The 15916-nt window shown below is 40.1% G+C and overlaps 1 protein-coding gene across 1 annotated transcript; it reads left to right on the top strand.

The window, feature by feature from the left end:
- Positions 1-1368: 1368 nt before the first annotated feature.
- Positions 1369-15516, top strand: LOC140921354 (uncharacterized). The gene is made up of 3 exons (XM_073371356.1): positions 1369-4514; positions 9094-9677; positions 15167-15516. Exons 1-3 carry the CDS (start codon positions 1409-1411, stop codon positions 15383-15385), a joined length of 3909 nt encoding a protein of 1302 aa, XP_073227457.1. The 5' UTR covers positions 1369-1408; the 3' UTR covers positions 15386-15516.
- The last annotated feature ends 400 nt before the right edge of the window (positions 15517-15916 follow it).

The following is a 15916-nucleotide window of genomic DNA, read 5'->3' as shown; positions in this document are numbered from 1 at the left end:
GTCAGGCAAATCATATATCTTTAATATAGAGGAAATGAACTTTAGGTTGAATCGCACGGAAAGCAGAGATTTTTCCATTCCAAAAGGTCAGACAACACTAAAAATTCTTATCGTCAATGAAAGTAGACGTACGGCTTATAAAATAAGATCTTGCATCGTCTTAAAAGACGCCTTTGCGAAAAAACTTTTTTGCGAACGAACATCACAGTTGTACTTCTTCTACATGTTTGTCTACATTCAGTGTCGTCGTCGTCGACCTACCTTTCAACCTTTGTTCTTGCTTTCATTTTTTTCTTTGACACTCTTTCCATCTTCCACAGACGAACAAAGGGCCTGTTTAAAGAAGTTCGTAAAAGAAGATTTGACTCAGTTCTTCAAATTAAATCAACTCTTAAACCGTTTTCAAGCTTGTATTTTGTATTTTGCATTTATTGTGAGACACAGAAAAATTTCATGATTAGAATTACAAAAAATACAAAAATGTAGTGGCGAGGAGGTCTAAAGGAAACTATAAAGCTGATAATGTTAACTTCAAAGACGAACTAACAATTACGGTGACGGATACAATAATTATCAAAGGAAATTAAAGTAATAATATATTAAGGAAGTTTACAAAAGATGAATATTAAACAGTTTTTTACACGAATTTCGGCATAATTTTAATCATGTTGCCGTAATCCACATGAACGCTTAAATCATAATCCACTCCCCTATTATAAGCCACTTAAAAGATCTTTGATTCTATTCTTAAAATGCAAAAACTGGAGCAAGTTTCAAAAAAGCATTTTACGTCAGCTTTTTCGCCTTTCACATTTTGAGAAATAAATGTTTTCTTGTTAGCGTAGATTAAAAAGTCTGTCAAAATACTTCATCAAGGAAAACCTGCTTTATGCTTAGTAACTGAGGCTTTACAACTGACTGACATCGACCAAGTAAGGACAATTTAGAACAACAGAAGTTACCGTAAAATTCCGAAAATAAGCCCCTCCATGTATAAGCCCCTCCAAATATAAGCCCCTCAAACCGGTAACGCAAAAAAACCCTCCGTTAAATCGCCACTCCAAATATAAACCCCCCGGGGGCTTGTACTTGGAAAATTGCCCTCAAATACAAAGTAAAACAAAGCAAAAACAGTAAATTTACTTCCAACTATAAGGCTAGCTCAGTCGATTTTGAAACGCAAATTTCCCTCCGTAGATAAGCCCCTCCGAATATGAGCCCCTCCAAAAATAAGCCCCTCAAAAAGGGCCTTTGAAAAATATAAGCTCCGCGGCTTATTTTCGGAATTTTACGGTATTTCGTTTAAATCATATTAAAAGATCCTGCCTTTCTTTTCCCTACAACGTTCATCAAGTCGTTTTTTTAATTCATTTTTCCAAAGGTTCCAAGCCTCAGCAGTGCCTCAAACATGGCCCTTTCAAACGAATACACCAAAGAACAGCTGAACTACTTCAGAATTTGTTATGTAACCACTGATTTACTAGCCGAAGGCCTCAGAGAACTTTTTAAAAGTGAATGGGACAATAGAAACAAATCAAAATCATTGGGAGAATGGAAAGATTTGGCCCAGAATGGAACGGACTTTTACAACGGCGAATCTCTAAGAAATCAAAGAAGAAATGCTCATCTTTTGGCCACGATGATAAATGGAAACAGAGCGGAATGGGATTGCACAATGCTGTTTTACGCCATCCTTTACTCTGATTGTGTCGGGCCCTACCTTGAATCAACAGTCAGAAACAATGTGGATGATCTTAGAAATTTTAGAAACGAAGAATTCGCCCACATACCACAGGGAAGTCTCTCTGAGATGGATTTTCAAAATGCTATTGGCAAAGTTCATGTAGCGTTTAATGCGCTTGGTCTCTCTACTGTAAAAATCGATGAGATAAAAAATCAGAAAACTTTCCCAACCGACGAATTACATAAAATTCTGAAAGAGGTTGACGGTGTTAAACAAGAATTTCAAGAAAAAGAGAACCAGCGCCAGGTTCTTGCAGATCAGCTTCAGAAAGAAGCGCCGTCATTCTGTATTCTCCCTCCTAAACCTACACACGAAATTGAAAGCCGTGAAAATGAAGTAGCACAAATAGCCCATCAGCTAAGGGAACTAAAGAAGGCCAACGAGAACAGGTTGAGTTATTTGTACATCTCAGGGAATCCAGGAAGTGGCAAATCACAACTAGCTGGCCTCGTCGCTGAAAGATTCTTTGATGAAGTAAAAGAAATACCAGGCACTTCGTCCTTTGTGATGACCATAAACGCTGCCAGTCAAGATTCACTTTTGGAGTCATATGCCAATTTTGCTCGTCAGTTAAAGTGCCCAGACTTTTCAGTGATGCAAACCTTGATCTCTAAGGATTGGAACATTGAGAAGAAGATTGCCAATCTCAAGATGCTTATTGCTGCAAAAATAGGGTTTTACACGTCGTGGCTAATGGTGGTGGACAATGTGACTAAACTGACTTTTGTGCATGATACCCTACCACAGTCTGGAACCGAGACGTGGGCAAGAGGTCAGTTGTTAATTACAACCCAGGATACAAAGTCCATCCCGTTAAAAAGCTCTTTCATCAATCACATTTCAGTAAGCCAAGGAATGAACCCTTACGATGCCACTTCCTTATTGGCCAAGCTTTCTGGGGTCTTCGAAAACGAGCTAGCGGAAAACGTTGCCCAGAAACTGGACTATCAGCCACTCGCTTTGGCAGGCGCGGCTGTGTTTGTCAAAGACATTCGACAGGACAAAGCATCGAAGCACTTTGGCTGGGACGACTACCTAAAGATTTTACAAAGAGGAAAACGAGAAACGACCGAGGATACCCTTGCTGATACCAACCCAATTTATCCAAATACGATGACTACAGCAATAACGTTAGCTGTCGAAGCACAAATTAAATCCGACAGGTTTTTTAAACACCTATTCAGATTTCTTTCTCTGTGCGCACCCCAACCATTAAACGTTGACATAGCGGTTAGTTACCTTTTAAACGTTCTCGACCACGATGACAAAGAGGACAAGGAACACATTCGCAGGAGATTCAGAAGATGTTCACTGCTTCTTTTAGAGGAAGACGAAGATAGTTGCTACTACATTCGTGTACATCAGGTTGTGCACGACGCAATGAAATGGGTGATGAGTGACTGTACAGAGAATCAAACGATCAAGGTTTTAAGTGAAGCTCTTACATCGTTTAACAAATTTATAGTCACAATTCCACACGAAAATAGAACAATGGACACTATGTACATCATTCCGCACGTACGTGCTCTTATTATACCAATTAACACAGTTACTACGACAGAAAATATGTCTCAAGTCCAAGTTCAGGACATTTCTGAAAAATTGTCGAATCTTGGCAACATATGTAAAATGCACTGTGAATTTAACGTGGCAAAGACATACTTGGAAAACTCTCTCGCTGTCCGCATCAGGCTGTTGGGTGACCAAAATGTCGATGTTGCATCCGGGTACAATGACTTAGCTCTAATTCACCAGGACTTAGGTGACCTTGAACAAGCAAAGGAGTATCAGCAACGTGGTTTAGCCATCCAACGCAAGAAGCTTGGTGCTGAACATGTTTCTGTTGCAACAAGCTTCGGTAACCTAGCTTCAATTCACAAGGCCTTAGGAGACCTTGAACAAGCAAAAGAGTATCAGCAACGTGGTTTAGCCATCCAACTCAAGAAGCTTGGTGCTAAACATGTAACTGTTGCAACAAGCTACGGTAACCTAGCTTCAATTCACCAGGCCTTAGGTGACCTAGACCAAGCAAAGGAGTATCAGCAACGTGGTTTAGCCATCCAACTCAAGAAGCTTGGTGCTGAACATGTTTCTGTTGCAACAAGCTACGGTAACCTAGCTTTAATTCACAAGGCCTTAGGTGACCTTGAACAAGCAAAGGAGTATCAGCAACGTGGTTTAGCCATCGAACTCAAGAAGCTTGGTGCTGAACATGTTTCTGTTGCAACAAGCTACAATAAGCTAGCTTCAATTCACAAGGCCTTAGGTGACCTTCAACAAGCAAAGGAGTATCAGCAACGTGGTTTAGCCATCCAACTCAAGAAGCTTGGCGCTGAACATGTTTCTGTTGCAACAACCTACGGTAACCAAGCTTCAATTTACCAGGCCTTAGGTGACCTTGAACAAGCAAAGGAGTATCAGCAACGTGGTTTATCCATCTTTCTCAAGAAGCTTGGTGCTGAACATGTTTCTGTTGCAACAAGCTACGGTAACCTAGCTTCAATTCACAATGCCTTAGGTGACCTTGAACAAGCAAAGGAGTATCAGCAACGTGGTTTAGCCATCGAACTCAAGAAGCTTGGTGCTGAACATGTTTCTGTTGCAACAAGCTACAATAAGCTAGCTTCAATTCACAAGGCCTTAGGTGACCTTCAACAAGCAAAGGAGTATCAGCAACGTGGTTTAGCCATCCAACTCAAGAAGCTTGGTGCTGAACATGTTTCTGTTGCAACAACCTACGGTAACCAAGCTTCAATTTACCAGGCCTTAGGTGACCTTGAACAAGCAAAGGAGTATCAGCAACGTGGTTTATCCATCTTTCTCAAGAAGCTTGGTGCTGAACATGTTTCTGTTGCAACAAGCTACGGTAACCTACAATGAGGGACAAAAGTGTTGGCACACTTCCGTAAAATGGCCCCTTTTTGCATAGTGGATATACTTATCCCATTCCCCTGTCTACCCCAACCCCTTCCCCCCCAAAATCAATGTTGAATTTTGGACCCTCAAGTCTTTTTTTTACTTCAGACAACATTGATTCGGGGGGTGAGGGGATTTACGGCGTTTAAAAAGAATGAAATAATAGATGAATTAAATGTTTGCTAAAAGCACCCGTTTTAAACAAGTGTGTCAACTACTTTTGTCCCTGATTGTCTGAAATATGTATCTGTGTTTTCCGGCTAGATTTTTGACGCTGCTGAATTTTTGTGCGATGACGTTACTCTATGGGCCAAATTGTTTTTTTTAGAAACAACAATTTGTAAAGTTTCGTCCTGATTTGTAGTATACGTAGAGTAAAATGTACGAAGCGTATGTCATCACTTAATCTTGTACTTCCGCGCGCGTTCCTGATACCCTGTGGGGTCGAGAGGAAATCATTTGTGTTATGATCAATGCCGTTGCAGCGGATGTAATGTTTTCACAAGTATTATCAATAGTGGAAAAAGGATGGAAACACTAAGGTGCAATGGAAATTGTTCTGGTAAATGATTAACTTAAGCGAATGAAGTACTGCAGAGTAACTGAGGGGACATGCATTATTTTTGACATTGACCTGTGCCATTAGTGAAAGGACGTGAACAATATACAGGTTATGAACCTCATAAATGATGGGCCAGCCGTTTGTGCTATGTCCTATATATAGATGTGTGTTTTTTTTGGAGACCTTTTCAAACCTAAGTGATCCAAACCTTTAGCGTAGGTAGGCGTCGAACAGGTTAGACCAGGTTTTGGAATGTACTTTTGTAATGATTTTAGATGACCGCCTGCCATTTATTCAGTGGCATAATTTTTTTATTGATGTTGGATGGACAACTATTTCATTTCCCAGCTCGTAAATCACAGAATACCAAAGAAATTGTTTTCAAGATAGACACACCAGTTTGCGTCATCGCCAAAACAGCAATTACTTTTGCCCAGAAGTTCACTTGATGACAAGGAAAGCGGGATAACATGTGATCAATGACGGCCGTGCGCTGGAAAATTTTCCTTTTTTATGCGCTAATTCCTCACGAAAGGCAAAAGAAGATTCCGCTATGTAGAAAGTACTTCGCAATACGTATTCTTGGCAAGAAAAATTCCAGCGATGTGGTGCAAATAAGGAGTTTCAACGGTTAACCACGAGAATACATATGGACATTAAGAGGTCATAACAGACTCCTTTTACTTTTCGTTTTCCGAAACGTGGTTAACCGTTGTAACACGAAGGAAGCAGTGTTTTCCTCAGTTTGAGCTGTCGTTTTCTTTGAGAGTCAAATACCAGTTCACGTTTCAAAGCTCTCTTTTCATTTTCTCTGCCGACAATAGACAAAAACACAGGGTTTCGCTTGAGAAATACAGTCCAAATACACAGACATATGCGCTCATGTCACGCTATTTGCGTTGCGTTATCGTGTCACTCATGGTGTCACGAGGTGGGATTGAAAGTAATTGTTTTCGTGGACACTTGCAATGTTTGCTACGCTGTCCTTAGTTTTTTATTGAATTGGCCATGAATTTACCTTCACTTTTCCGTAGTTTCGATATTGAACGCAGTGACGGCCGCTCCGCACTAACGCTCCATATTTCCGTGGCCGGCCAGTGACTATCCCCACTACGTGTCAATCCTTACCCTACCCGTGATTGTTTGCGCCTTAACCATCGGATAAAGTGAAGAACGAGAAATATTCACTTTATTAAAAACATTTTCAGTACGCGTACCCTTGAAATTCATCAAAAGTTGTACATGTGCGCGAGTTTCAGCGTTAGTTTTTAGCTTGTAAACCATATCGACGTTAATTCTGGATATCGCAGCCCTTTTATTACGTCATCACGTAATTCCAATTGGCCCTATAATTCGGTCGTGAATAAGTCAATGTCACCCCCACCACCAATAACATAATTATGTCTTTGATTTCTTTAATTTCAGTTAAAATCAGTGTCATGCACGGCTCAACTTGTGTGCAGTAGCACAATTTTGCATTCAGACAATGAGGGACAAAAGTGTTGGCACACTTCCGTAAAATGGCCCCTTTTTGCATAGTGGATATACTTATCCCATTCCCCTGTCTACCCCAACCCCTTCCCCCCCAAAATCAATGTTGAATTTTGGACCCTCAAGTCTTTTTTTTACTTCAGACAACATTGATTCGGGGGGTGAGGGGATTTACGGCGTTTAAAAAGAATGAAATAATAGATGAATTAAATGTTTGCTAAAAGCACCCGTTTTAAACAAGTGTGTCAACTACTTTTGTCCCTGATTGTCTGAAATATGTATCTGTGTTTTCCGGCTAGATTTTTGACGCTGCTGAATTTTTGTGCGATGACGTTACTCTATGGGCCAAATTGTTTTTTTTAGAAACAACAATTTGTAAAGTTTCGTCCTGATTTGTAGTATACGTAGAGTAAAATGTACGAAGCGTATGTCATCACTTAATCTTGTACTTCCGCGCGCGTTCCTGATACCCTGTGGGGTCGAGAGGAAATCATTTGTGTTATGATCAATGCCGTTGCAGCGGATGTAATGTTTTCACAAGTATTATCAATAGTGGAAAAAGGATGGAAACACTAAGGTGCAATGGAAATTGTTCTGGTAAATGATTAACTTAAGCGAATGAAGTACTGCAGAGTAACTGAGGGGACATGCATTATTTTTGACATTGACCTGTGCCATTAGTGAAAGGACGTGAACAATATACAGGTTATGAACCTCATAAATGATGGGCCAGCCGTTTGTGCTATGTCCTATATATAGATGTGTGTTTTTTTTGGAGACCTTTTCAAACCTAAGTGATCCAAACCTTTAGCGTAGGTAGGCGTCGAACAGGTTAGACCAGGTTTTGGAATGTACTTTTGTAATGATTTTAGATGACCGCCTGCCATTTATTCAGTGGCATAATTTTTTTATTGATGTTGGATGGACAACTATTTCATTTCCCAGCTCGTAAATCACAGAATACCAAAGAAATTGTTTTCAAGATAGACACACCAGTTTGCGTCATCGCCAAAACAGCAATTACTTTTGCCCAGAAGTTCACTTGATGACAAGGAAAGCGGGATAACATGTGATCAATGACGGCCGTGCGCTGGAAAATTTTCCTTTTTTATGCGCTAATTCCTCACGAAAGGCAAAAGAAGATTCCGCTATGTAGAAAGTACTTCGCAATACGTATTCTTGGCAAGAAAAATTCCAGCGATGTGGTGCAAATAAGGAGTTTCAACGGTTAACCACGAGAATACATATGGACATTAAGAGGTCATAACAGACTCCTTTTACTTTTCGTTTTCCGAAACGTGGTTAACCGTTGTAACACGAAGGAAGCAGTGTTTTCCTCAGTTTGAGCTGTCGTTTTCTTTGAGAGTCAAATACCAGTTCACGTTTCAAAGCTCTCTTTTCATTTTCTCTGCCGACAATAGACAAAAACACAGGGTTTCGCTTGAGAAATACAGTCCAAATACACAGACATATGCGCTCATGTCACGCTATTTGCGTTGCGTTATCGTGTCACTCATGGTGTCACGAGGTGGGATTGAAAGTAATTGTTTTCGTGGACACTTGCAATGTTTGCTACGCTGTCCTTAGTTTTTTATTGAATTGGCCATGAATTTACCTTCACTTTTCCGTAGTTTCGATATTGAACGCAGTGACGGCCGCTCCGCACTAACGCTCCATATTTCCGTGGCCGGCCAGTGACTATCCCCACTACGTGTCAATCCTTACCCTACCCGTGATTGTTTGCGCCTTAACCATCGGATAAAGTGAAGAACGAGAAATATTCACTTTATTAAAAACATTTTCAGTACGCGTACCCTTGAAATTCATCAAAAGTTGTACATGTGCGCGAGTTTCAGCGTTAGTTTTTAGCTTGTAAACCATATCGACGTTAATTCTGGATATCGCAGCCCTTTTATTACGTCATCACGTAATTCCAATTGGCCCTATAATTCGGTCGTGAATAAGTCAATGTCACCCCCACCACCAATAACATAATTATGTCTTTGATTTCTTTAATTTCAGTTAAAATCAGTGTCATGCACGGCTCAACTTGTGTGCAGTAGCACAATTTTGCATTCAGACAATGAGGGACAAAAGTGTTGGCACACTTCCGTAAAATGGCCCCTTTTTGCATAGTGGATATACTTATCCCATTCCCCTGTCTACCCCAACCCCTTCCCCCCCAAAATCAATGTTGAATTTTGGACCCTCAAGTCTTTTTTTTACTTCAGACAACATTGATTCGGGGGATGAGGGGATTTACGGCGTTTAAAAAGAATGAAATAATAGATGAATTAAATGTTTGCTAAAAGCACCCGTTTTAAACAAGTGTGTCAACTACTTTTGTCCCTGATTGTAGCTTCAATTCACAATGCCTTAGGTGACCTTGAACAAGCAAAGGAGTATCAGCAACGTGGTTTAGCCATCAAACTCAAGAAGCTTGGTGCTGAACATGTTTCTGTTGCAACAAGCTACGGTAACCTAGCTTCAATTCACAAGGCCTTAGGTGACCTTGAACAAGCAAAGATGTATCAGCAACGCGGATTAGCCATCGAACTCAAGAAGCTTGGTCCTGAACATGTTTCTGTTGCAATAAGCTACGGTAACCTAGCTTCAATTCACAAGGCCTTAGGAGACCTTGAACAAGCAAAGGAGTATCAGCAACGTGGTTTAGCCATCCAACGCAAGAAGCTTGGTGCTGAACATGTTTCTGTTGCAACAAGCTACGGTAACCTAGCTTCGATTCACAAGGCCTTAGGTGATCTTGAACAAGCAAAGGAGTATCAGCAACGTGGTTTATCCATCTTTCTCAAGAAGCTTGGTGCTGAACATGGTTCTGTTGCAACAAGCTACGGTAACCTAGCTTCAATTCACAAGGACTTAGGTGACCTTGAACAAGCAAGGGAGTATCAGCAACGTGGTTTAGCCATCCAACTCAAGAAGCTTGGTGCTGAACATGTTTCTGTTGCAACAAGCTACTCTAACCTAGCCATAGTTTACAGGGCCTTAGGTGACCTTGAACAAGCAAAGGAGTATCAGCAACGTGGTTTAGCCATCCAACTCAAGAAGCTTGGTGCTGAACATTTTTATGTTGCAACAAGCTACGGTAATCTAGCTTTAATTCACCAGTACTTAGGTGACCGGAATTAAAAAACTTTCATTTCAATAAAAAAAACTGTCAACCTCTAAAATTCAAAAGTTTCTTTCAACTGCTAAAAACAAAAAAATAGTAATAATAATAATGAAATAAATAACAATTATTCACCGAAGTGGAGGTGGCTAGTCGTGGATATCTACCGAACTGCGAAGCTAAAACAGTGAGATAATTGAGCACAAAAATGACGATTTTTAACTCAAATAGTGTTGCTAACGATTACAATTTTGGCGCGTAATGACCGGGCGGCGCGGCCGTCGCTTTTTCTTGCCGACAACTAAAACTTTTGAGGGCATTTGTTTAGCTCTTGAGGGGAAATTTCTTCAAAAGGAGTTGTGTTAACCACTTTTTGATTTGATTCGTTTCATTTTATATTATTTTGTGCAAGCTGAGCTCTTTCATGCGAATTTACGCTTTCAAAAGGAAAAAAACTTCGAGGAAACGTTGTGTTTACAACCACGGCAATTTGTATCTATTTCGCTTCACTTACGCTTATATGCAAATTACTGTTCATCCGCCGGATTTCGCTGGAGACAAAAATATCGATTTTGAATTCCCAAATGCTTTCCTTTTGGGGTACCCCTTTTATTTTGGCTATCAAGATTTTAAAAGCTAAGCTTCAGACTTTTCATTCCAACGTTTTAATGCGGGAAAGCTAGGAGAAATGCTCCAACTGATTTAAGTCACGCAACATGCTTTAAGACCGCATAACTTGATCTTTTTGTTATCTTTTGTTATTCTATTGTCTCCAAAACAATAACAATGTTTTACCAATTTCCACCTACAAATAATAGGACACATTTGATTGACAGAAAAATTTGCATTTACTAGCGACGCGTATCTACAGGCGCGATTCCCCGCGATTCACAAGGACTTAGGTGACCTTGAACAAGCAAAGGAGTATCAGCAACGTGGTTTAGCCATCGAACTCAAGAAGCTTGGTGGTGAACATGTTTCTGTTGCAACAAGCTACGGTAACCTAGCTTCAATTCACCAGGACTTAGGCGACCTTGGACAAGCAAAGGAATCTCAGCAACTTGCTTTAGCCATGCAACTCAAGGAACTTTTGTAAGTGTTAGTGGTCGAACTCCGGAGGGAAGAACGGTTAGCTAGGTATAGGGAGTGGAAACTGGGGCCCGTTTCTCGAAAGTCCCGGTAACTTTTCGTGCCCGAAATCAAATATTCAAATCGAAATATAAAGAATAGCTGGAATAGGAGTGCGGGTCCTGGCTAGTAAACTATTCCATTTTGTTCCATTTTTAAGCTGATAGTGTTATCATGATATATGCAGAACTATTGAAACCTCGATCTTTAATGTAAACGGAAACAACTTACCGAACTGGAAGACAAGGAACAACTTTTTGTGTGAACACATAGACGACATTTCTTCCATAAAACGTGTAACTAGGAAGTTTCATGTTGTAGTTGTGCAATAACAAAGGAAAAGAAAAGTACAAAAAGTGTGCTGCACAATTAGACCTTGTGATTTACTTTTGCCGTTTTCGTTGTCGTCGCCGTTAAGCATTACACGATTTTATTTTTGTTGGAGTAAATTATAAGTATATTAACGAGAGTTTCGCTTCTAGCTCAGGCTTAATCTCTATATTATATCCTCAGATGTGGGTTTTCGGTTGAGGCTATGTCCACACCAACCCGTCTTTGACTGGCGCACGTGCATTTCAGCGTAATTGTTTTTGGCAGTAAGCCATCAGAAATGTCTATCAATTGATATGTTTCTGCTCCCAGGCTTTTCTCGGACATGTGAACTTGATACTGCGCTTGCGTCAACAGCACCATTGGTATTCTCGTTTTTTCCCCTGACAACATGTCTCGCATGATAAGCTACGACGTTAGGGCTTTTGATGGCTTTGGTTTGAAAGCACGGCCAAAGTGCACAAATGTATTTATTTCGAATGAACAGGCATTGGTGTGGACGAGTTCTGAGTGTAGGATAGTCGAAAAGGCTGCATGGAAAAGCAGTTTTGATGCTTTTGTCAACAAAAACGGAGAGTTTTCAAGGTCCACTCGTTTGTGTGGAGGCAGCCTGAGATCCAGATAAAACAGAGAGAGTTAAGTTTGTTGCTATATTCCCATTTTATTTCAGTCACTTACACTACCGGCTTAACCTTTTTTAAAAGTCCCAATAGTTACCAACATCAATATCTATACATTGTCAAGAGATTAGGTTATGAGAATTAACATAATAATCACCTAAGAGAAAATACTTCGATCTTTTATCAAATTCTCTCAACTAATTCTTTAAGGAAATGTTTGGAGATCAGTTTGCAGAATTTGTATGTGGATATTGGGGCTGAAAGGGTTAAATTTAGTCATAGGTTTAACCAATTCAGTGAAGATAACAAATCGCAAAGTAATCTCACAGCGCTAAAAATTCACGTTCCGACAGTTATACAAAAATAGTTCAGTAATAATTCTTTCCTTAGAGGAATCATTACTAAATGGATAGATACTAGATATATCACTTTTATGCAAAAGCATCTTGTTCCAATACAAAGTCAAAGGGATTGCAAAATCCATTTCTAATTCTATGGTTTATTTTTCAAACTGTTTTCATATGAGAATGTATTTTTATTTGAATTGTATACATTATGACTAAAAGAATTACTTTTTACTAATTAAGAGTCATGGCAGTAGGTATATCATAAATCTTAAGGCAACGTGCAGGCTTCTTTAACTAACTCTTTCACTCCAGAAGGAACGAAGGAACCCTGTGAGGTTGTTCTAACTTTTGAGTCTGTGGACCAAATCCGTTGATGTGACCATTCAAATGAAACCTCTTCAGCAGGACTTTCACATGGTACTATTTATTTAGTATGTAGTTCTAACTTTTGAGTCTGTGGATGAAATCCTATCGTGTTACCATTCAAATGAAACCTCTTCAGCAGTACTTTCACGCGGTACTATTTATTTAGTATGTAGTTCTCACTTTTGAGTCTGAGGACGAAATCCGATGGTGTTACCATTCAAATGAAACCTCTTCAGCAGTACTTTCACATGGTACTGTTTATTTTAGTATGTATTTCTAACTTTTGAGACTGTGGACCAAATCCGTTGGTGTGACCATTCAAATGAAACCTCTTTACCAGTGCTCTTACGTTGTACTATTTGTTTCTCCGAATACTATAAAATGAAATTTGGAGTTTCTGTCCAATTTGGACTTTGGCCTTTTCTGTGAGTGAAAGAGTTAACGCAACCACTAAGGCGGTGGTTTAGGATGACAGAAAACGGTTAACCTGTTAAAAAGAAACATTAATTCAAAATTAAATAACACTCAGCGGTTTGTAAATAAACAGTACGATCTCACGCAATGCTTTGGAATGCTACTTTCTTGCACGAAAAAAAGACTATAAAAATCCCTTTTACATGGAGAAAAATGTTAATAAACGATATGCTTGTCTACCAAACGGTCGCGGGTCACCAGGTATGGACCACTATTAAATCATGATCAGCCCAAAGCCTATTTCGTCCAGGAAAGCTCCGGAATGAGATGGTTGGCCTCTAGCCCCAGACTACTGAGACTGTGTTCTAAGGGAACAACCAGTGCAGGGTCCAGGCCTTGAGATAAGGGGGCCCCGGTCATCCAGACCCTGAGATAGGGGGGGGGCGCCTTCCTTCAGGCCCCAGTTTGGTCTAAAAATAAGGGGGGGCGGGGCCCTCCCCTGGATCCGCCACTTGTCAGCTACCTGTCACGTTTCGAACATGAACACCTCTTAAAATGCTTCTTCTGTGAGGTAGACATCTCTCTATGGAGGACTGAAAATAAGCCATACACCTTTTTATGTTTGACACCCCTAAGTTAGTTACTTGTTTAAGATGGCCAAAGTGTAACACAGAAACTACTCAGGGGTTGTGACTCGGGGGCTCTTGCTTGTAGTACGTAAGTCCTCTTATAGGAACACAGACAGAAGCCAGTATTGAGCAGTGCGCTTCCTAGGGTACCTATCACCTGACAGTGGCATGTAAGCCATGTAAGCGCACCGGAGAAATGTACGGTTTGAATCTTATAAAAAAAGGCGCGAATATAAAAAGCGCAAGATTTAAACGCAGAGAAGGGTAAATGGCAAGCGACATTTTGTTTAGTCCATACCAACCGGAATGATTGGACTACCTCAAACCGTAGTCCTAAATCAGTTGTCGGTTGGAATTTACGAGAAAACGACCTTACCATTAACCTTCCATCCAAAATGTTCGGGATTTTTGGCTTATGGCAAGCGCTTCTGGTATCCGGTATCTGCTCAATACAGGTTATTTCCAAAACAATGATATCATAGGAAAAGATCTTGGTCTTACTAAATACAGCGCCACAATTTAATACTTTCTTAACGAAAGTCTAGCAAAACATACAAGTTAGTCTCTATTTATACTATAAATCTCTGTTTTTCAATTTTTGGCTCCTTTGCTTTCAAATAAGGATTTCATGGCTGTAGTTCGCTGTTGCCGCTTTTCCGGCCTGAAACAGAATAAACACAGAGAAACAACTTTACCGACTTAATGTTAACAGCTAACCACGGTTCACGTTGTAAACAAGTTTATCATTTTTCAAATTTTGTTGTGTATAAGCCCTTGATCAGTCAAAATGACAAAACCGAGATGTGGTGTTTGTCATTTTAGCATATTAGTCATCTTAAACATTTTAACTTGCTTTTAAAAGCGGCATCCTTGTCTATGCTTGCTTTCTGGATAACGCAATTGATTTCCGCAATACTAATCCACTGGACAGCATATAATAGCGGAGCTCTCGCGCGCGAAGCGCGCGCAGCGGAGCACCATGGGTAAGGAAATGTGGTAAACTATCCATCCAAGAAAATTTGGTAATCACGTGACCGTACACCGACCGACCGACTGACCATCCGTCCGCACCACAGGCATACCAATGTAAAATAACTCACTCAACAGGTATGGCAACCCAGATGTAACTCGAGGTTATTTTGACGGGAAATCGCATTGCCACCCGCGTCTTGTGACGCAGAGACAACTAAAGAGTCAATAAAGTCCACAAATTTGGAATATAGAGCAAGAGAAAGACAGACAAAAAGAGAAAGTGGGTGGCAGGCCAGCGAAGCTCAACGAGATAAAGGGCGAGAGAGATCTAGAGCGAGAGATAAAAAAGAAAGGAGACATTTTTTTGTTGGAAGAACAACATGACAATTTTGTAGCGGTGGTGACAAAATGAGAAATGCTAGGGGCCACCAATGCAAGGTGAAAGTGAGCGGTAGTGAAAAAAAAGGGAACGAGAAAACGTACGACATTTCAGTCTATAAAACTTGTAACTAAGAAGTTTCTGGAAGTTTCACGTTGCAGTCGTGCAAAACAACGGCAAAGAAATGTACAAAAAAGAGTGTGCTGCAAGTGCAAAGTTCCTTTTTTGCTAATTAGACCTATTGTTGTTTTTCACCGTTCTCCGGCGTTGCCTTCGCCGCTTAGCATTACACGATTTTATATTTTGTTTGAACCAAATATAAATATTATCGAGAGCTTCGCTTTTAGCCCTGGCTAAATCTATATATTATTATTCAGTGGAGAACGTTACACGCCTTGAGCAACTAGGACCTATACACTGGCAACAACTTGGTTTACCCTCGCAACAACCTGAAGGAGGAAATGAGCTTGTTGCTCTAGTTCTCGGAAAGAAACTATTATAGGGCAAGCAAGAACGGTTTCGTATCTAAAAGCGTCTGCTTGCAATTTAAAGTAAACAGTTTTGAACAACTATCGATTATATCGTTTATAGAGGCTTGAAATAGTTTTTTTAATTTTCGATTTCGTAAGTGAAAATAATCCAATCGCAACTTCTTCATCAGTCTGTCTTTGTCCAATACTGGAGGATGAGGTTTAAACGTGTCACCGAAACTAACCTTCTCTTCTTTTTCTTCCTTCTTTCTTTTTTTTTTGTTCCTTCTTCTTCTGAAAACAAAAGGGTAAGGAAAAACGTTAACCACACCTTTAAACAAATTAAACTGATTGTAACCACAGTAGGTAAAAAAATAACAACAGCAACAACAACGAAACATTCACTTTCCACGTACCT

Source organism: Porites lutea, chromosome 12 (genome assembly GCF_958299795.1).
Source record: "Porites lutea chromosome 12, jaPorLute2.1, whole genome shotgun sequence".
NCBI lineage: Eukaryota > Metazoa > Cnidaria > Anthozoa > Scleractinia > Poritidae > Porites > Porites lutea.
The sequence above is the reverse complement of the archived record's forward strand: the minus strand, read 5'-3'. Positions and strand labels throughout refer to the sequence as shown.

Bases quoted from the DNA above. Each gene is read 5' to 3' on its own strand.
- LOC140921354 (XM_073371356.1), top strand. From the start codon at position 1,409: ATGGCCCTTTCAAACGAATACACCAAAGAACAGCTGAACTACTTCAGA. The intron at 4,515-9,093 runs GTGACCTTGAAC...ACAATGCCTTAG, and splicing joins TTCAATTTACCAGGCCTTAG to GTGACCTTGAACAAGCAAAG. The intron at 9,678-15,166 runs GTTGCAACAAGC...GTAACTAAGAAG, and splicing joins TTGGTGCTGAACATGTTTCT to TTTCTGGAAGTTTCACGTTG.